The sequence below is a fragment of the Saccoglossus kowalevskii genome, chromosome 16, assembly GCF_978046115.1.
Source record: "Saccoglossus kowalevskii chromosome 16, keSacKowa6.1, whole genome shotgun sequence".
NCBI lineage: Eukaryota > Metazoa > Hemichordata > Enteropneusta > Harrimaniidae > Saccoglossus > Saccoglossus kowalevskii.
The window spans coordinates 9,433,500-9,456,140 of NC_140656.1; the positions used below are offsets into that span (position 1 = coordinate 9,433,500).

A 22,641-nucleotide genomic window follows, 5' to 3' on the forward strand; every position below is an offset into this window, starting at 1 on the left:
TCTCAGTACAAATCTAGTTTATACCAGTGTCGAACACTGTAGGAGGCAATAGAAGGTAATGGAACATTCTAGAAATTGGTAGTAAGGTCCAGACTCATTATGTATGCTGATGTAATGGTCTATTTATAGACAGTGGTAGTATATACAGGGGAGTTGTTCAGCACTGAGATCAGATCGGGGATCTCGTTGAATTGTATTGGAGTTTAAGTATCTAGTTATTGGAGGTTTGGAGTTTTACCGCGTTATTGTACTTGATGTTTGCAGAGTATAATAATACCAGTACCAGTTGAAACCTCATCTGTTGGCTCCGTGTTCGTATTTTATCATCGCCACCAGGAAAGTCTTTCTGTTACTGTTGCCATTTTGGTATTTGAACCATCACACCTGTACTATACCAATTACGGTAATATTACATTGCGTGTGACAACCAGCTGTAAAAAAGCCAATACTTCCACGTTCAAGCTGTAATATTTTTATAACATGCAAACAGATGTATAGAAAGTTTATTTAGTCCTCAAATCTGTCTTGCACATCAGAAACCAGACACCATTAGGAAATACTTGTTGCACAGAAATTAAGTAACTTCCTGTATATAAGATTTTGGTTTGAATGCCGAGGGCATTAGGAAATTTGAAGTCCTACTTTATCTAGAGCCTGTCAAAATAGTGGGGTCTTGTTTTTAGTCCCAAAAAAATAAAAGCAACAAATAATAATAATAAATGCAATTTTCATTTTGTAAAATTTCATGATAATGTCTATTACAGTGAAATAGACTAACCACAGACATCTAGGAGTGCAATAGCTTACGACATCAGTCTTATTTGATCAGAATAACAACAAAACTTGTGTTTAGGGCTTTGAATGTACACAATTATAATAGGTCTACTTTCAAGAGGTAGTGATTCAGATTCAACACATATTGACTGTTCTGGTTCATTCAGACTGGTTCAATGTACTGTGTTCAGTCACCAATATCATCTTCAACTGTAACTTGGTCTTTTTCTATGAGGCTGCAGTTCAGAATTGATTTCTGTACTTCCTGTTTCTCTTCTGAAATACAAATCAAAATCTAAAATGAGTGTTCAGACACTGCCATTTTGAAATGGAGGTAAAACATAGCTAAAACATTGAGACCTTGCTTTTCAATCCCTAATCATGTTGAATGCAATATTGGTGAAATGTTCGTCAATCCACCACCCTCATAAAATCTGATCATCAATTTAGAAATAACAAATCATTGTCAATGACATAGTCACCATCATGTTTTTAGTGACTTTGTCAAACAATTAAAAACATAGATTTTGTTTAAATATTGGGATAGTATTTAGCATATTAACACAATGCTTGATCAATAATCACCAGCTAACTGGTGCCATCAAGTTCACATTACTTTCACTGATCATGCACACTGTGGTGCCATTAAGTTCAAATTACTTTCACTGATTGGTTAATTAGGATTCATAGAACACCGATGCTTGATCAACCATCAGCATGCACACTGTTTTGGCATCAATCAGGAAAAAAATGACGTGCATCAGTAACCCACCATGACTGATGTCAATGCCAAGTTTGAATATAATTGGTCAAGGCATGTCCGAGAAACGGTTGATGACATGTCCAAATGTTGATTTTTGGTGTCAAAGGTCAACCAAATCAAAAATAAATTGAAGTGCATATGTCTTCAATTATAACTTGTTTTTGTACCAGCTTTGAAGAAAATCTGTCCAGGCGTCTCTGAGAAAAGACAATGGACACACGGGCGGATGGACAGGCGCACGAATGGAACCCAAAACATAAGTCCCCGTTTAAAAATTGTTATGAGAATTTTTTTTTTTTAAATTAGGGCATTCAAATAGACTGTAAACAATTAATTTTTAAAATATTACTAATTTTTATCTTTTTTGAGAAGTAATGATGGCAAATGGAAATAATAATACTCGCTTGTGACATGCCAAATAAACGATAAACCTTCATACAATAATAGTCAATATAATGTATGTTATAACTGCCTACCTTGCGTTTTACACTTTCGAAGTAGAATTGCAAGTTGTTGTCTGCCATACTTCTGAAGAAACTTCTGACAAGACCTGATAGAACCTTGTGGATGGAATAATATGTAAATTTTTAAATTACTGTTAAACCATTTATTTTCACTGACATTTAATTTCACTTTTTTGATATTTTCAGCATATTCACTGGATTTTAATTTCACGGATTTGTCAAAAAAAACAACGAGTTTTTACCGGTATTGTTATTTTACATGTTCACATAGATTTAATTTAGTGGATTTTACTTATTAGCGAAATTAAAAGACAGTGAATAATTAATGCATTTACAGTAGTAGTAATATATGCATCAGAGGTACATTACTTGGGGTTTGCAACGCGCATAGTACTGTATGGTGACATGTCAAGATCCCATTCAAGTCTCTTCTCGTAGATAGCGAGACTGAGGCTACGACCTTCTGACATGACGCATATCAATGTTCAAGGTTTGTAATGAAAAAATAAAACTTTTCTTGTCACTATCGTAGTGAAAAATGTAATACATCGAAAATGTACAGAAAATATAGTTCTCGTAATCCGTCATATCGTGGGCAGCTATTTTGATCCACCTGGACATCCCAGTATCCTAGTTACCACGGGCATGTGCATTCGCATATTTTCTGAGTTGGAACGCTTATGCGAGAGCGAGATTGTGACGGGATCTTGGTATCATGTCACCGTAGTTACAAACCCCAAGTAATGTACCTCTGATGCATACAATATTACAGAAATTAGTATGTAGAATATAGTACTGTAGAATACTTTATTTTAGCTGGAATTAATTTTTACTGAAAAGTCTTTTTGGGTGTTTTGTATGGAATTTATTTTCACTGATTTTTGATGAGTTGGATGTAAAATATAGGAAAAAAGTTATATTCGCTGGATTTTATTTTCACTGAATTATTCCTTTAGCGAAAAAAAGAGAAAATTAGCAATGCGAAGATAGAACATTTTACAGTATGCAACCAGCCCTTACATGTTTATATATCACATAATTTTTGTTTCTATATAAAGAACAAATTGTCTACAAAATCTGGGGAACAAAAATTTCAGTTTTTCTTGATAGCAATTTCTGCATTTGTGCTTTACATCTTAAAGTAAAATTATGTTGTCTAAATTTTAGGGTATGGAATGACCACTCTCACTACCATTGTCATTTTTGATAATGTAACAAAAATATTAAATCTTTCAAAATCACCAAAACATTTGTGTCAAAATTGGCCTTCAAAAATGAAACAAAAAAAGATAACATTCAAATTCATAAAAATCAAATATGTGTCAAATCTATATCGAAGATTGGGGTGGGGGTGAACAAAATGGCAGCGGGAAGTGAAAGATGGACTTTAAACAGAATTACATGTACACGTACATGTACTGGTAATTCTTTCATGTTTAACCAGGCAATTATTCAGTTCTATCCAGAGAACTCTAAAGTGATCTATATATCACCCAGAATGCACTTGTTCTTACCTCCGACATGTAATGTATTGAGAAAACAGGAATACTTTGCAATACTTCGTATAAATGGCAGTGCTGACAAGACCAGTTTATGATACGCTCTTCTGGCTCTTATAAACACTATATTGGTGTAGACATTTAAATACTTCACTGAAATAAAAAAAAGTATCCTTTAATGTTTAAAGGTGGAAATCATGTGATATTTCAAAGCATACATTAAGGCTGCACACTCAGATCATTCCTAATGCAGTTTTGGAACTATTATGTGCAATATTTTATGGTCTAATTTTGTGCAAAATGCAGGAAATATTGACTACATCAATCTATCGATTTCTGTCATGTCTGAATGTTGGTGAACATTTCTCGTTCTACTGTCTAAATCTATTGTGGGGATGTATTACAAGTAGTTTATGTGATATTATTATGAGGTTATTACAAGGATACCGTAAAGTATGCACAAAGACAGTACAACAAGAGTACCGTCAGCAGTAGCAGAGGTCGATGTGACCACGTACTTTACAAGTAAATACTACATGTAGTATTTTGAGGTATCCTCATAATAACCTTATTATTATACATCTTTTCCTCCCAAGGATACAACAGATTTAGCAAATTTCTTTGTGTGAGGACGCTTATGCACATAATTGTTCCATGTTTTTTCTAATATGGTAGGATGCAAATACCCAGTGGAATACCGCAAAATTACAGCATGCTGTAACTTATGGCATTACGGTGACAGATGAGTAATAATAATAATTATGAGACATAAGTCCTAGTACATCTATCGCAATAATTTTACTTTATGGCACTCAGTACAGTTACTCTATGACACTACCTTATTAGAGTAATACATTGCATACAGTCTTTTGTTTCTTTGGGTTTTTTTTCAAGAAAATAATTTTAAAAAATTATGTGAATGTATAAGTGGCGAGATTCTACCAGTAGCGGTAGTTACAATACCTTAAATGAGATAAAATTCAACTTTGAGTTATGCATATTAATTATCAGTTATGAAATTCCAGTTCCGGTTCTGATTCCAGGTTTTATAGACAACCTGATTTAAAGTTAGGTGTTCATAACAATGACATTTGCGCCCATTTGAGATTTGGTCAATTTTTTAAACAAGTCAATTTTTGAAGTCAATTTAAAGAAAAATATGTGTCTTGGCATTAAATTTAGGATTTAGGTTGATTATATATTTTATATCTATCTACCTAACCCTTTACCACAATCCTAATGCCAAGATACATTAAATTATTATTTTCCATGGAAATTCAATATCTAAATCATATTAAAACTCAAAAATAAAAATGTTTATTTCCACTAAAATTTCCATTGTAAAAATAAAAAGCCTGTAAATTTTATCATAAATCCCAAGCCAAGAGACCAACAACAGATCATCTAACTGCTAATGTTAATGTATCCATACCACTAAGTCCTCCTTGTAAAACACCAACCCCGTAATCGCCATGTGCTTTAGCTATAGCTTCTTTTATTTTATAATACAAATTTCTCTCTTCAGTTGGATGTACCAAAAAATCATCTTCAAATACCAATTCACACAAAATATATCTGAAAAAAATGCAATAAATACTGTTTTTAGTCAATCAACATCTTATACTATTGAATTCCATTGATAAGCACTTTTCTATTGATTTAGAAAAAGAGAAATACTCAATAAAAAAAAGAAAGAAAAACACAAGTTTTCTAAAGTAAAGTTTTTACTTCATATGAGACATTCAACTTCTGGAGTGAGCGAGAAAGATGGTACTTTGATCAGTTTGTTTCCACCACCTCAGATTATATTTTTTTGCTGATTAAATATTTCTCGATTAGCCTCACTATCATCAAAAGTGATTTAACCTCTGCGTGATGTTCGTATTATTGAGATTTATCCAAGAATTGGTTTCTATGGAGTTCCATGATGATTCTGAGTGAAAATCAAACACTGTGTCATTTGTATTTTTACAATTGGATTTTGTTTTACATGTACATTATTTATTTATTTATTTAACTTTAATCAAAGAAAAGATTGTAATTAATTAAAACAGCAACTTATAAATAAATTGTTGGTATAATCGAATAGTTTCAAATAACCACACTTTATGGGGAAACAATCTTGAAAATTTTATCATTTTTGCTTGTGATATACCTCCATGCTTGACCTTAGACCACTAATAAACAGACTGGCATGTAGATGTGTCAATCTGCCTAATCCCCAGCGAATGTGTGTCTTGGCTACGCTGGTGGCTCACGCTTTGCCTAATTTTGCTGAATGGCGAGTACACACATCAAGAATCTTCGGTCTCGCATTTCAGTCATTCTCTGTATTCAGTTCAGATTAGATCACCCGGAAACGAGAGAGTTTAATGTCGAGTTGCCGAATAATATATTTTTTAGCCAAAATTAACCATATTTTAGGTACAATGTAAGTAATGATTATTTGAATGTATAGACTGTCTTTATAGTTATGTTTTTGAATGTATAATAATTATAAAGGAAAAGGAAAACGACTTTTATTGTAACACAGCAATTGTTTTCGCCAGTTACTCGATTTTTCTAGGATAGTTCTTGTCGCCATGTTTACAACAAAGCTGGTCTTATGTTATTACATTTTGCTGATCATGTATTAAAAAGCCTTTGAAAATATGATACCGAGCTGTGACGTTTCAGATCACTTCCTGTTGAAACACTGCAGTTTCTCGCAAAGTCGTGTGTTGTCGCGTGACTTCGTGGACATTTTTTTTATCTCTCCCAGTTGTTTACAAGATTAAAACATTATCGCAAATGTAAACTCGAGACGCACATTGAATGAGGCTTAATATACTATTGCACAAAATACGGTACATTCTATTCTGTTCATCTTCATAGATATGTACTTTTCTATCCCTTACATGTAATAATGAACTCAACCAGATTTCAAAGGCAAACTCTGCTGAAATAGCTGAATAGCAACTAAAACCGATCAACCTCTTCCCCCAGAATGGCATAGTGTGTGTATTTCAAAATAAGAACACAAGCAAGCGAGGCCATTCGACAGTTGGGCTAACCGATGGTTGGGCAAGGAAGTGTAGCATAAATAATTTGAACAAGAGTAAATGCAGCTGTGGGTTGATCACAAGTTGTACTTATGCCCATTCTCATCATTTGTGGCACTTTTTAGTCCTCGTTCAAACGCTGTCCGAAAACAAGGACCCATAAATTGACGGGGATACGTCACGATCCCCCAAACATATGCATGACCAATCATAAACAAGAACAAACACCTAATTAATTAACTAACACCTCAGTTTCGAAGCGTCTTTCACAATGCATGGAAGTACAACTCTGCATTACAGCAAGTCTCAGAAGTATTGGGGCAGCCAATTTGCAAACTCGCTAGCGGCTAACTGCTTGGGTTTTGACTAAACAGTTGACTTTCCAATCATGGTGGCACCAACTTGTGGTCACGCCCACTCTGGGCAAATCTATATAACAGCAGGGGATGGTCATCATACTTTAGAAGCTAATCAGCCACAGTGGGATTATGATTTTTGCTTTCAAATATACCAGGGAAAGTGTTCTATGATCTTCGCAAATAGACGAATGAGGTCGATTTTTTTAGTGGTTGGCTTATGTTACCCCAATGGATCATTTAGATCTGAAAGTTTGTTATTTTCTTCCTGATTTGTAAGAAACTGTCTCTCAACTTGTCTCTTTATTTAGTTTCAAGTAGTTTTCAAGATGGCTACCCCATTTATCAAATTATCCCTTGTACGCCAGCCGACTGTGGCCATTCTCAGGCTGACCAGGGAAGTAATTTTTACATTTTCACGCCTCGCGTAACAAAGCAAATGTACCAGGCTACATAAAAACATTCTATGTCCCCTAATGCAATATAGACATAGAGTACATAAAGGCATTTTGAAGGAAAACAGGCTATGTAATCTCCATGAATGCAATGAAGTTGGGGATGAGAAACATTACATTTTATATTGTAATAATTGTTTAATCAAAGAACAAAGATCTAGATTCCTTGCAGCTTTATACATCTATGCCCCAAAGCTGGAAGATTTTAGCATGGATGAATTATTTCCTATTATTGCTTCAAATAATGATTTCTTCATTCTTAGCATTTTTGCAAAATTTATTTTCTATATTCTTGATATGTTTTAGTACTGTAATTTTTGTTGTTGTTGTTGTCCTGAATGTTTTGTTTTGTTATTGTTATTTTTGGACTTTACTTAAGTTTTCATTGGTACGTTCCAAAAAAAAAATTCTATCTATCTATCTAGACTCAGTCACCCAGAGTGGGCGCGGCCACGAGTCGGCGCCAGCAAGAATCGGAAACTAAATGTTTAGTCAAAACCCAAGCAGTTAGCCAATTCGCTAGCGAGTTTGCAAATCGGCTGCCCCAATATTTCTGAGACTTGCTGTAAATGTTCAACAGTTTGTAAACTTGTAGTACATGTATTTTCAACTTTCTACCTGTTTTTGAAACGAACCATATTTTCTAGTCGTCAGCGAGTAAACAACGTCCAAAGCCCGGTTCCAAACATGTGTACATACCGGAAATGCTAAACACGGATAATCAACTTCCGGGTTGTGCGAGGTGAAAGGTCACCTGTGGGAGAGATCGACATAAAATAATGGGGTCGTGAATCGTAGCTACCTGATTGAAACAATTCGTTGCTTTTTACCTGATATCTCAAGAAGTCATCAACTACATCTGTAAAGCAGGTTACTTAGTAACTAACCAAGATCGTCATTTGATGATCTCCGTTATCTAGGTACGTGTTTAACGCATTTTGGGCCGAAAACTGTGTCGTATAAAAAAATCTTCGCGTGGAGGCGCTCTTGCGTGACATATATTGCCGGTACATTTATCTTGTAGAATGCAGTTTCTTTATTTCCTTAATTTAGTTTTATTTGTGACTGTTTATTTTAATTATTATATCATTTTTGTCAGGGATTAATTTGAAATCATGTGGGATTACTGGAAGAGTGTGACCATTTTTTTCGTTGACATGTTAAATTTGTGTTCATTAGGTCCCTCTATAGATAGAGGGACTGTGATTAGGCCGACATGTTGTTACTGCAGCATCCTGCATACATTTTTCTTTCCTTTTTTTCAACAAATCTTACCCTCCCCCTATGTTTTCAAATGGTCCACCCCTAATAGTTATTCATATGTCCATATGGGACAGAGATACTGTAGAACTGTCAATATATTACCTGTACAACCTTTTATGGTATACTAGTATCACACCCGGAATATATATTATAATATTAAGGGTCTACAAATTTGATATCCATGTAATACCGTAAAATACTTTAATTTAGCTGGAATCAATTTTCGTCGAAAAGACATGCAGGTTCCATATGCATAGCAATCAAACATATTTTAATCGCGTGTATAACAGAACACAGTGGAGGTTTGGAATATGCTCGATTACACGAACAGAAATGAGCTAGGTCATCGCAGTATTCAAATATGAAAATGTATTTAATTAATACATGATTTGCATGCAATTAGTGCACCACATTGTTACGTTCTAAATGTTAGAGGTATGGCGAACTGTTGAAAAATTCCCAGTCACTGGTAGCATAGTGGTTGTCGCACCAGACTCATGATCCGTAGACCCAAGTTTAAATCCTACCTTAGGCTGAACATCAAAGGGTCGACCCCTACCTTGGGTGAGTGTGCCACAGACTCAATGGGAAGGCCAATTCCACTGGCCGAGATTCATTGACTAACGAATGCGACTTTGGGGGAACCTTAGATAAGTTCCGCATGTGCTTGTGTTCGACCGAGCCTGGTTGACGTCAGGATAGCGCATTACAAATTACCATTTGATAGAGAGATGGCCACACAGCCCTGTCATGTAGTCCCAAACATGAATATGACTTCTGTAGCAAAATGCACTATGTGTCGTCACTAGCACTTGCAATTTGCACTTACAGAGACAACAGTGACACTCAATGTCTGGAACTGTCGCCTGGCACAAAAAATATTTAAAAAAAAAAAAAAAAAAAAAAAAAAAAAAGTACCAGTATCTGGCGGCCAATACCTGGGTAACTGCATTAAAAATATCAAAAGTGCAAGTGGCCTATAAGCAAGGACTCTCAACAAGCAGAAACAGCACCAGACAAACTAATCAGCCCTTTCCCAGAATCATTAATGACAGCTTTTACCTATACAGATTTGGCAGCAACATCATTTGTTTACACTTCTCCCAAGCAACAGTATCATGGTAGCAATAATATACTATAAAACATGTCTTTTTCGCGAGTATATCCTTTTAGCGAATTTAGCGAGAGAATAATTCGCTAATTTAAGATGTCGCTAATGACTTCATTATAAATTCAAAATGGCGGCCAAACGTCTTTTTCTCCCCACACACATACACTTTGTAAACAACACAGAAAACGTAATAATCTGGAGTGCTTCCTAATTACACTTGACAGTTTTTGATTGTTTTTATGGAGGTGATAACTGCGCATTTGTTTTGGTATGTGACAGACAAGTATTGTGAAAACAGGAAATCAACAAAGACAAGAGAGATTCACTAAATCAACATTTCGCTATTACGTCATTTTAACACAATTCGCTAAAATAGTGTGTCGCTTTTTCAACATGTTTTACAATATTGCGTGGAAAGTATTTTTGGGTATTTTCACATTTAATAATGTAATATCGGTATATACATTTGATGATGGTCTATTTTGATGAAGTAAAAGTGTCTCAATGCCATGTTCCCCTTTTCAACAAAATTGAAATTTTGCGGCAGACTTTTATAACATCTATCAGTATACAATATTTCTTGCATTTACTCTTTGAGTCTACTTTAGTCACCTTTTACAGAATAAAACTGACAAAATAATTATTTTTTTATAATTTTTCAAAAATATTGATTGAGACATGTAGCAAATTACAAATTATGCCCATTTTGGCAAAATTTCCCCCCAAAATTACGAAAAAATGTATAAAATAAGGCAAAATGTTGCAATGATATTTTAGTAGAAAAAATTAAACTGAGAAATATGTTTTATTGTAGTATAAATACATTTTTGTTTATAAATTACAGGTTTTTATTGGTAGTGAGATTCATAACAGCAGTGATGCCAAGGACTAGATCCAGTAGTCGGTCTAGGAGTCCTGTGAGCAGAGGTTGGCGACCTGGAGATAAGTCATATCGTTCATCGTCTCGTGAGGATGTCAAATCAAAATATAAAAACGATGAAAGTAGAAGGGACAGAGAACGTGATAGCAATAAATATAGAAAATCCAATGATAATCTTCGTTTGGACACTCGTAGAGATAAGCATCCAAACCGGGATAGATACCGACAGGAAGACATAGATATAACTCGCAGGAAGAATGATCGTTCGGGAGATCGTCTGGGAAACAGAGATACAGATCACTACAGTAGCAAGACAAAACATAGGGATGCTGCCTTCGATAGAAGTACATCCAAAGATGGAAGAGACATGAGAAAAACAGAGAGAGCCAATCAGTATGATAGGCCAAGAAGCAATTCCAAAACAAAAACTGATTTGCCTGCGAGATACAAAGGAGTCTATAATGAAAAGTCTTCTCCAAACACGGAGAAAAATGAAGACAATTTGCCTCAGCAATACAGACACTACAATCGAATTGAAAATTCAGATGATACAATGACAAACTCCAATCATATTAAATATACTAAAGAAAAAAGCACATTAAGAGAAAATGAAAGAACCATAGACTGTAAACGTAAGAGTAGATCAAAGTCTCGCTCAGAGTCAAAATCAAACCGACAGAGATCAGCATCCTCAAGTACTAGATCAAAGTCTAGAACAAAAACAAACAACAAACAAACAAAAGAACTAAAGGCTGTTAAAAGAAAGCGTTCGACCAGTAGTGAAGAACCTCTAAAGAAAGTGAAATCTAAAAGACAGAAAACCAAAAGCAAAGACAGTGGGTCAGAGAGCGGTAGTTCCGATTCATCTCCTGACAGAAGGAAAAAGAAAAGGAAGAAAAACAAGAAGGAAAAGAAAAGAAAAAATAAGAATAGTAAGAAAAAAAAATCTAAGAAGAAAAAATCAAAGCAATTGATGAAACAGTCAGATAAAGGTATAATTACTGTGAGCTTTCCTCAAAAAAATAATGTTTAAGGTGACCTCCGATAAATTTGCTTGTTATTTATTGAATTCAATTGTAAAATGCTGTACCGTACATCAGTAACCTCATGTGAGGTCACCTGAAACATCAAATTTTGTTTTCCCTAAAAGACTGATACCTAGATGCAAATACTGTAAATCATTAATGAATTTCCACAATTTAATGATCTTACAAAAATGCAACAAAAGTCACTCGCACTTTGTGTCATAGGACCCCAGAAATACTTCCCTGTGACAAAATTTTGTGATTTTCACTAACTTGTGAATTTTAAATTTCACATGCCTTTGTTACATGTCAAACAAAACAGTATTTATAATATCATAGTACCTAGTACGATTCTTGTGTCTCAAAAGTGGGTTTTCAACATCTTTGAAATTAAGTAAATTGGAAGAGTAGACAATATGGTATGTATAGAATTGTTCATGATTATTTCATGGAGCCCAAAAATTATTAATAACTCATGTGACCATGACGACCATTGAATCTTGATGAATGTCGTGAACATTTAACAAACCTGAAGTTTGCTGTATTCAAAATTGAAAGCTGTTGGGCATTATGTTCACTGAGATTTAACACTTTGCTAGGCTTAAGTTCACTGATTTGAGTGTATTTCTATTTGATTACTAGTCTGCATTTCTATGTGGATCTGATCATAGACCCTCTAAAAGAGGGTCTATGATCTGATTTAGTGATTATCAAGGGTTTTGGTTCATCTGATCTGATCTGATTTGTTTGACAAAACAGTGTCAGAATCATCAAATGGGAAAATAGATATTTAAATGCTCAGATTAAGGTAACGGGACTATTAGTTGCGTTCACGCACAGCTCCTTAGCACGGGCTAAGAGGTCAAATACCTTAGCCCCTGCTAAGAAAACGTGCGTGAACGCTTAGCACGGGCTAAGGAATGCTAAGTACGGGTTAAATCTGATCCGAATTTAAGTATGATACGAAGTATGCGCGAACGCTTAGCCCAGGGCTATGCGCCCTCTGCGGCGACCTTTGGGTGTGAAATTGTCCCATGTTCGACTATTTCACCAGTCATTACTACGCGCTTGCTTGCACACTGATCGAGTCGCTGTAGTAGAGCGTACAGCAGCTCCAATTGTAGACAAAATAAATTTGGTTCGCTGTCTACGACATGCATTAATAAAACTCTGTATTCTGTTACGCCCATTGTATACTGTTTCTGTGCATCCAAATAAGTTGGGTTCGTTTTCTCTCGCTTACTGTGCACGTCGCTTCAAAATTAGAATGAAACATGCCAGCAGCAGAAATAGAACCTCGCGCATATCATCCATTTTTCGTTCGTAAATAGCGGCTTACCAAAGGTCACCGACTAATGGCACCCCTTAGCCCATGCGACTGGCCCTCCCTGTGCGTGGACGCAATTGGGTCTAGCCGAAATGCAAATATGCCAGATAAGCCTAAATCAGCTTAAATCTTAGCCCGTACTTCGTGTAACGTGAACACAACTAATATTATTTTTTTTGCATACTTGTTTTCATCTTCTAATTGTGACCAAATGACTACAAATAGACCCAGGAAAGTATATATTTTGGGAATTGCCAGAGCTCAAACTTTTCAAAGGTGTGTTTGTCATGCCCGTATCTGCATTCTACGGTGCGTTACTTAATCAAAAATGAAAAATTACTTTTTTTGTAAAAAAAATAATCACGCATTTATGCTGGTGATAAGAAGTTGTTTTTTTTCATTTTTCCTAGTTGTTCAATAGTCTGGTAAATTGAATGTGTCTGGTCAGTTTTATTCAAGCAACGCATTTTGAAAAGTAGTGTCCTGAATTTTTAGTCCCCGTTCGGACGGAGTCCGAAAACGGGGACTTATGTTTTGCCCTGTGTGCGTCCGTCCGTGCGTCCGTCCGTGATCACCTGTATCTCGAACATGCATGGACCGATTATGTGCAAACTTCACTCATACATCACACATTATATGGGACATATGCACATGCATTTTTTTCATGATCCGATTAACGATAGCCGAATAGCGGCCATTTTAAGGCCGAAAATGCATCAAAATCGCACATTTTCACCATTCCGGACCCGGATCTCAGTTATGCATGGACGGATTTCGTTCAAATTTGGTACATACATTAAACATAATAGGACCTTGATGCACGTCATTTTTTTTTTCGGATCAAGTTCGAAATGGCCGACTGGCGGCCATTTTGTTTTAAAGAATTCAGTTCTGGATCCGTATCCGAGACATGTCTGGATTGATCAAGTTCAAACTTCACACACACAAGGTACATCATGTCACAAATATGTATGTGCATTTGTTTCATGATCCCATTAACGATAGCCAAATGGCGGCCGCTTTAAGGCCGAAAATGCATTGAAATCGCACATTTTCACCATTCCGGACCCAGATCTCAGTTATGCATGGACTGATTTCATTCAAATTTGGTACATACATTAAACATAATAGGACCTTGATGCATGTCATTTTTTTTTTTCAGATCAAGTTCGAAATGGCCGACTGGCGGCCATTTTGTTTTAAAGAATTCAGTTCTGGATCCGTATCCGAGACATGTCTGGATTGATCAAGTTCAAACTTCACACACACAAGGTACATCATGTCACAAATATGTATGTGCATTTGTTTCATGATCCCATTAACGATAGCCAAATGGCGGCCGCTTTAAGGCCGAAAATGCATTGAAATCGCACATTTTCACCATTCCGAACCCGGATCTCAGTTATGGACGGATTTCATCCAAATTTGGTACTTACATTAAACATAATAGGACCTTGATGCACGTCATTTTTTTTTTCGGATCAAGTTCGAAATGGCCGACTGGCGGCCATTTTCTTAAAGAATTCAGTTCTGGATCCGTATCCAAGACATGTCTGGATTGATCAAGTTCAAACTTCACACACACATGGTGCAGCATGTCACAAATAGATATGTGCATTTGTTTCATGATCCGCTTAACAATAGCTGAATGATGGCCATTTTAAGACCGAAAATGCATTAAAATCACGTATTTTCACAATTCCGGAACCAGATCTCAGTCATGCATGGATGGATTTTGCTCAGATTTAGTACAATGTGTTGTACATATGCAGGTGCATTTCGGTCATGATCTGCTTTGAATGTATATGTCACTCAAATATGAACGGAACGGGGACATGTCATTGACAATGACTTGTAATTTCTGTTTTATATAGTCGCATTGCCCCCAACTCAAACCACAACACATTGGTAAATAATCCATGAAATAGTTTGTCTGGACACATTCAAGTTCCTATCATTGTCACCTGAAAGCTGTGAAAATTTGGTGTTAATCCGATGACAATAAGTGTACATTATTTTTTGTTAAAGACCTTGTATTTTGAAAAAATAAACTCCTAGAAAACGTCAATGAAGTCACAGCAAAGATTTTCAAGCTTGTTTATCTGCACAAGCGATTTGTTTTCCCATCAAGGTCTGTTTTAACATGTGTAAGTCTATTGGAAACCAAAAAAATAAAGGAATGGGAAAGCTATAATTTGATAAAATCGGCAGATAAAAATACCAAAATCAATGATTTTTTTTCAGTGGCTGTGTGACCTTGTGTCTAACACATTCATATGCAAATGACTAATCTGTGAAATATACAGGGGCAGAGACAAACCACTCAAATGTTTGGAAACACTCATTGTGTGTCAGATAGCTACTGATAACACATCCTAACATTGCTTTGTCTTGAGTTAATCTTTGAAACTTATAGGCACACAGATTAAACCTGTGTTGTTGATTTTGGAAAACACTACTGAGGCTGCCTTGCTTCCCTTCAGAAAATCTACATTTTAACCAACTTACATGACATTCTATGTTACGTTGACTTTATCAGATGAAAGTTTATAGTGCATTTCATCAATTAATAAATAAATGTGAAAATCGTAAATTTTCACACAAATAATAGTCTTGCTACCTTAAACTGATGAAATTGAACTTGTCTGAATTTCAAAAAAATCAGAGCAGACATCAGATTTTATTGTTTATATGATCAGATACAATCAGAATAGATAAATTTGATTGTATGAACCGGCTTTAAAATCAAGTCAATAATTAAATGCATTTACAGTATAGTATTTGTATTTATTTTAATAGCAGCGACGCCAGGGGCAGCAGAATCTAAACCGCTTCAAGTATCTGCAAATACTGAAAGAAAAGCAATGGCCCCAATGACGAAAGAAGAGTGGGAAAAACAACAGAGTGTGGTCAGAAGAGTTTTTGACCCTGCAACTGGACGAACAAGGTACATTACTTTAAAATAAAAGTCAACCTCACTTTAACCTGCGAAGTTGTCCAATCAGATTACATAGAATCATGTGGTGGGTGAAAACTCATTTGTGGAAAACATTTCTTATTCTCTATTCATTCAAGTATCACCTACTCCAAAAAACAACATGACTACAAACACAAACACAAATGATACATAGTATTGCAACGACACTCACATTTATGTTACAAACTTGGCAGCCCTATGGTCTCAATATATACGGCATACAAAAACAAATGTGCTTCAATGTGTTTTGAATGTAATAGACTTGAAAAACAAATGTCTGGCAACATTCATTCAGTAGGAAGTTTTTCCACAGCCATCAACATTATTTTCAGATATCGTTGTGTCTTCTTCCAAATCTTGATCGGTGAACCCCATGCAGAAAAGATGATGTCATCTCCAAACATGTCCACCAACACAAATTTAATAATATCCAATACTACAGTAGATCAAAATTGGCACAATAAAAACAGTGATGTGGTGCATAATATAGTCAGACTGTGAATAAAGACATGCCATCAGACAGCTCAGTCACCCAATGGTTGACAAGCTGGTTATACGGTAGTTTACTCCACCGGTATTCCTGAAGTCCAGTCTTATTAAACTGTAACCTATACATATATGGTATAATGTTGCCTCATGTGTAAGAAGTACAATGTTGCCTCAGTAGAAGGTACAATATTGTGACATGCCTCCTGCATTTCCATTATGTATGATATTATTTCTACATTCATTGCAGACTAGTGAAAGGAGATGGTGAGATTATAGAAGAAATCGTCAGTAAAGAAAGGCACAAAGAAATTTGCAAGGTAAACCATGGATACCCTGCATTGAATGTTCATGATGTCGTTCATTATTAATTTCAAAATAAAATGTTTCACTAGGTGTCATACCTGTGTTGTACCCTGGCGATTAAGTTATATTCATTCTGAGCATTAAATTGAATCTACTTTATATCTGAGGCATATGTAACAATTTTGTTTTGATTAATTTGTCTTCTGAATCTGTTTTCTTAAACAAAAATGTTTTAGAGTGACAGCCCAGAAATCAATGTATACCGTACTAGAAGGTTACCCACTGCACACCTGGTCAGCATTTTAATCAGTGATGATTGGTCGATTTAATGTCCACCATATGTATAAATTTGAATATAGTACATACTGTAAAATGTTTTATTTTAGCTGGATTTAATTTTTGCTGAAAAGACTTTTTGGGTGTTTTGTAATAATAATAATAATTATCTTTATTGCGTTTGTATCCCTATTAGGATTTTGACTATTATAAAAATGCAATACAGATGTGAATAAAGACAAACAAACAATTAAAGTGAGAATAAAAATACACACAGGAAAAAATAAAAAATAAAAAACAACTAGCAAATAAAAGTACAAAAAAAAAAATAATGGTAAAGTACATTGGATTGTTTTCCACGTTTGTGTTGGTGAATGTTTAGATTACTATTGCATGTACATGACTTTATCTTGAGATAGTTGACTATAATGTTTTCAGTTTTTCCTCTATTTATTTTGCTATTTGTATTATTGTTTTCTCATCTTTATTATTTAAAATATATTTTAATTTTTCTTTATTGTTTGCTAGATGTGGGGGTGATAACAGCTGATAAAGTTTTTTTCTTTCTCCGGCGTAGAGATCACATGTTAAAAGAAAATGTTCTTCGTCCTCTATGGCGTTATTTTCATAACATAGACATTTTCTGTCAGATATATCTGTGTTGTTATATCTCCCAGTCTCTATTTGTAGTCCGTGAGCACTCATCCTCAATTTTGTCATTGATGACCAGTGATGAGTATTTTTGACTACGTGTAAGTAGTTTTCGAAACCAAAGTCTGTTTTCAGTTTTCTGTAAGTGCGCAATTTATTTTTGTGATTTTTGTGATTTTGTGATTTGTTATCATTGTCTAAAATCTGTTTACAATTTTTTTCAAACTTTATCTATATTTACATTGTTCGCATTTTGCTTTTTTTCTTCCTGCCACAAATGGTCTATATCTAGATCTTTAAGTATAAATTTTAACCCAGAAACCCAGTTGTAGGTGCCAGAGTTGTCTAGTTCTAAGCCGAGACTGTATGCTTCTTATACCAGAGAATTGTCAAGCATTTTATTTATTTGAGACCAGTATTTGATCATCTGTTTTATCCCTGTTGTAAATAATGGATACCTTGCTAATTCTAAAAGACATGCCACATTGGTTATTTTCACTGATTATTGACAAGTTGAATGTAAAATATAAGAAAAAAGCTATATTCACTGGATTTTATTTTCACTGAGAATTAATTCCAAGTAAAAATAAAATATTTTACGGTATTTGTGGAGGAGACTGATGTACAGTAAGATGACAAAATCATGGTTCATGGACTTTCCTAAAATATTGATTTTTATTTCCTATCCTCTAATAAACATTAGTTCATCCACATTATGACTGCTTTATTGGTTCCTATTACTGTTACTTATACCCAAAATATTATCTTTTTATGTTTCAGCTTGCTACCCTTGGAGATGGACTTTCATATCGAGCTGCATTTGGACTGCATAAATACTGATGACCATGTTTACAGCATTGCAGTCATATCTGCCATAGAATCTCATGTCAATTGCAATGATCCAAGATGGGCTCTCATTTCAAGCAATAGGGTCCTACTAATTATTCCTGGGGACTGATCGAGGATGGCCGGGATGGAATGCGTCTGTCAGAGTCAAAATACACAGTTGTTTACTGTGTTACATCAATATTTGGACACCCGGGGCTATTAACTACCGTTAATGACTATAAAAGTGGGCTATACCTCGCTATTAATATGATTTGTCTTGTGATTCCATCACAATTTTTATGCCACTGTCAGGTGAGCACCAAGAATAATTAAAAAAAAAAGAAGAAGAAAATTGTTAATCTATGAATAAACATGCATCACTTTGTTGTTTATATAATAATTGGCTTACAACCTTTTCACCACCAGACTTTCTTTCCAAATTTTTCTGCACTTTTTTCTTATATTCCTAAATATATATGGAAATGAACCCTAATTTTGGAGCCCACAGACAAAATTTGAGTCCATTTTAAGTTTTTACCCAAAAGATTTGGCTATGTCCCAATCTTCTGAGTAAAAGTGCAGACTATAAATTCTTGAATTTACTTATGAGTTCTGTAGTAATGGCACATGTTAAAAATCTGTGAATAATTAATACATTTACAGTAGTACTTTGAGCCTTTTAACAAGTGTTAATCAGGGATGAAAACATGTCTTGGCGTCACCTCATTGAAGAATTAATTATGGGTTACGAAAGTGGGAATAGCCATTGTTAAAGATGTCAAACGCAAGAAAAATTGCCAGAACAGTCGCATTCCACCTCAGGCGTTCGGACAGTCTCTGGCAATTCCTGGGCAGTAAGATCCTTAATAAATACTAATACTATGTTGTGTGTATTACAGTCACATCACATAAAAAACTCCAATCACAATAATTTTTTTATTTACAAAATATTATACAATACCTTCAAATTAATTACATAATTTGCATATAATCAAATCGAATTCAATGTAATAACCGTATGGACAGTACAGAATTAATTCATTAAAACATGGAGGTATAAACACTTATACCTCCATGATTAAAACAAATATGATTGATATTTCTGGCATGTACATGCTTAGCTATGGTAAAGTGGCAGTAGAATAGTTTTAGCAATAAACTTTTCTTGGGAACATTGCATTTATTGGATTATTAGAAAGCCACTCATTTGCATATTCAGTGCTGATTAATGCCAAATTATGTAAAACAAATGCAAACTCAATTTATTCATAAATTTATCTTTTTGCAAATACAAACTTCACCTTGATATATTTGTTAATGTTGTTGAATGATTGTTTAATTATTTTGTTCATTTTCTTTGTTAAGATGAAGTATCATTGATTTTTAACATTGATTGTATAATATAAAAGCAATAATGGTGTTAACTCCTTTTTCAGTTTCAATATTTTATGTAACTTACATATGGTACATAAGTTATTTTTGAATTATGTTTTAAATATTCCCTATTTTTATTCCATAGGCCCCCAATACCCTCAGCACACGGGAGTTCTTTGTAAGATTTCTTTAATTCTTGTTACCTTGTCGGTATCCTCATAAATGAAGATTTATCAAAGTATATGAGGGGATAATGTTTGTCCTCGTCCTCGTTGTCGTTGATGAGAATGTTTTTTCTTCTAATTTGGGAATCTTATCAATTACCAAGGAATGTCAACCAAGTTCAATTTGAGTGTAACTAGGATGAGTAATTTTTAAGATATTATGACAAATTTGGTAAATGCTCAGAAATAAGTTGACAGGGTGAAGACGTGTATACTGCTGATAATGATATGCAAATTTGTTAATATGCGAATACAAGATCTGTCAATGAAATAAGTGTAATATTATGATGAGTTGTTTTCATTATGAGTATAAATCAAATAAGTACAGTGTAGTTGTCCTGCCTTTTTCAAATCTGTCTAGTATTTTATTTTGCGATTATATATTACTGCACTATTATTTGGGAACTTTTTTTAGGTATATTATTGTATTTTTTCCTGACTTTTATACAAACTGTTGCCACGCAAAGAAAAATTGTGCATCATTGATTTGTATTGACCCATTCATTTATTCTCGATTCCTAGTGGACAAGGTTGTGATAGTTACACTATGTTTTTATCTTAGTTATCACTCATGGGACTTCATAACAGATGTACATGTACTACGGGGGGGGGTGATACTTTGTAATTTACAAACTTCATCATTTTGTGAAAACTAATTTGCTTTCGTGGATTCTTCTTTGAAGTTTTTTCTTTTGTTTTAAATAAAATTATATTCTAACAAAGTGCCTCTCAGATTGTCTTCGTCACTTTTCCTGTAGACATTTTAATTCCAGATTGAGGAATTCAGAAAACTGTGAAATTGTAGATTCTTCTTTTGTTTTTCTCTGTCTGGAACTATTGTATTCAGTTTTACATTAAAACATTGATTTGTTCTGTGAGTTGTTATTTGAGATTAATGATTTATAACTATTCTATTCTTTGCAACTTTTGGACATTTCATTTTTTGTCTTATGTTACATCTAGAGTAAATATGCTCATAATATTAGTTCCTCCGTGAGATAAAAAATATATACACTGCCTAAATACTAAAAATGCTCCGCTGGGCAGGTCACACTTTCACGTTCGTTAAGTGGTAAAATCTTGGAAAATTACTGGACCGCCATGGCAACAGCGAAAAAAAAGGATTTTTAGTATCCTGAATTCTCTAATTTTGATGAATAATTTTGGTAAAAAGTGATATTTTCGACTCCTTGTTAAAAACCACAAGTCCAATTATACATATAATACAGCTACAATCTGTTAAATATTACCAAAGTATTAGGAACAATGGTCCCATCAGTTACACATACCTTGCAGTTAGGGAACTTGAACAACATTGTTATAAAGACTCATGGATTGAAGGCATACACAACATTAGGGACATTTACAATATAAACCCTATTACCATATCAAAAAAGTCATTCTTAGAGAAAACTAAGAACCACTACACAGATTCATGGATTAGTGATATTAATAGAACAGATATTCTAAGCTCAGAACCTACAGCCTCCTTAAAAATGATATCAGTACGTCACTTTATCTACATTTATTACATAATAGAGAAGACATCAAAGTAATGTCACACTTGAGATTGAGCTGCCATAAACTTCAAATTGAAGTTGGCAGATATAAAAGGCCCAAAATACCAGCAGAAAAAAAGAATCTGTTAAATATGCACTTCATCAGAAATTGAAGATGAAATACATTTTGTAACAGGATGTGATTTTTATAATACTGAAAAAGAAATACCGGTACTCTATACAGAGTTTACAAATGTACCGATACATTCAAAACTATTATTACCGGTAATACAAAACAACATAAATTAATCAAGCATGTGACTAATTACTTAAAACTTTGTTTCAAGAAACATGACACATAGACATGTACTTATCATACATAATTGTATATCACCACACTATCTCAGGCTAATTTGCCATATTAAACTGCATTTATCTTGATTTTCTTTAATCTTTATTTTTGTTACTGTTTTTTAAATTTATTACATAACAGCCTAAAATTTGTCAACTTTCATTATGGTGTAATAAATGAAATAATTATTATAGGTACCTCAGGTGCACCTCTTTTTGTTCATATCAATTCTCTAATTTTGATGAATATTTTTGGTAAAAAGTGATATTTTTGACTTCTTGTCTTTGTATATAAGACAATATAAAAATGTCAACTTAATGATAATATACAGAAAAGAAAACGCTTAAAAAAGGAAATAACCAAATAATGTTGGCACTGATCCCATCTCATAGAAGACTTGGATGCTCGTTGCAAACTTCGTATATGGGACTCCGGTTTTAATTATAAACCGACGTCAACCGTTCATATCTTACCGTGGCAACACCTGAAAGAATGCTGTTTATTTTTTGTTTATAGCGAAGCGGAGCGGCAACCAGCCTACCAGCTTATCTGTGTAGGTCTTCGTACTTAACTGCTGATTTTTTAGTTTTTAAACTATCTTCTTTTTAACGAAGCAGTGACTTTTTTATAGATATTTGGTTACTGGCCTAGTAGTCAACTCAATAAGCAAGCGTGAAGAGGTAAGATTGGTAGGGAATTCACTGCCTGTT

At 34.3% G+C, this 22,641-nt stretch overlaps 2 protein-coding genes across 3 annotated transcripts; one reads left to right on the plus strand and one right to left on the minus strand.

The window, feature by feature from the left end:
- Window positions 1-468: 468 nt before the first annotated feature.
- On the minus strand, window positions 469-8,088 carry LOC100377470 (ribonuclease P/MRP protein subunit POP5-like). Its single transcript, XM_002734159.4, has 5 exons — window positions 7,971-8,088; window positions 4,933-5,075; window positions 3,516-3,653; window positions 2,014-2,097; window positions 469-1,050 (listed from the first exon to the last, which is right to left on the minus strand). The coding sequence occupies exons 1-5, from the start codon at window positions 7,988-7,990 to the stop codon at window positions 962-964; spliced, it is 474 nt and encodes a 157-aa protein (XP_002734205.1). The 5' UTR covers window positions 7,991-8,088; the 3' UTR covers window positions 469-961.
- Window positions 8,082-20,958, plus strand: LOC100366753 (uncharacterized). Of its 2 annotated transcripts, none has more exons than XM_006815746.3 (5): window positions 8,082-8,272; window positions 10,571-11,598; window positions 15,758-15,905; window positions 16,672-16,741; window positions 18,435-20,958. In XM_006815746.3, the coding sequence occupies exons 2-5, from the start codon at window positions 10,605-10,607 to the stop codon at window positions 18,492-18,494; spliced, it is 1,272 nt and encodes a 423-aa protein (XP_006815809.2). In that variant the 5' UTR covers window positions 8,082-8,272; window positions 10,571-10,604; the 3' UTR covers window positions 18,495-20,958. The 2 variants fall into 2 exon arrangements, with proteins under 2 accessions (XP_006815809.2, XP_077864871.2); XM_078008745.2 differs by lacking the exon at window positions 8,082-8,272 and adding an exon at window positions 8,342-8,359.
- The last annotated feature ends 1,683 nt before the right edge of the window (window positions 20,959-22,641 follow it).

What these genes read in the sequence shown, in the direction of transcription:
- LOC100377470 (XM_002734159.4), bottom strand. Translation starts at nt 7,990, where the DNA reads ATGGTTCGTTTCAAAAACAG. An exon ending in TTTACAAGGAGGACTTAGTG is followed by an intron (nt 3,654 to 4,932) that starts GTATGGATACAT and finishes TTTTTATTTCAG; the next exon opens with TGAAGTATTTAAATGTCTAC. An exon ending in TCGAAAGTGTAAAACGCAAG is followed by an intron (nt 1,051 to 2,013) that starts GTAGGCAGTTAT and finishes TTTGTATTTCAG; the next exon opens with AAGAGAAACAGGAAGTACAG.
- LOC100366753 (XM_006815746.3), top strand. Translation starts at nt 10,605, where the DNA reads ATGCCAAGGACTAGATCCAGTAGTCGGTCTAGGAGTCCTGTGAGCAGA. An exon ending in CCTGCAACTGGACGAACAAG is followed by an intron (nt 15,906 to 16,671) that starts GTACATTACTTT and finishes CATTCATTGCAG; the next exon opens with ACTAGTGAAAGGAGATGGTG. An exon ending in GGCACAAAGAAATTTGCAAG is followed by an intron (nt 16,742 to 18,434) that starts GTAAACCATGGA and finishes TTTATGTTTCAG; the next exon opens with CTTGCTACCCTTGGAGATGG.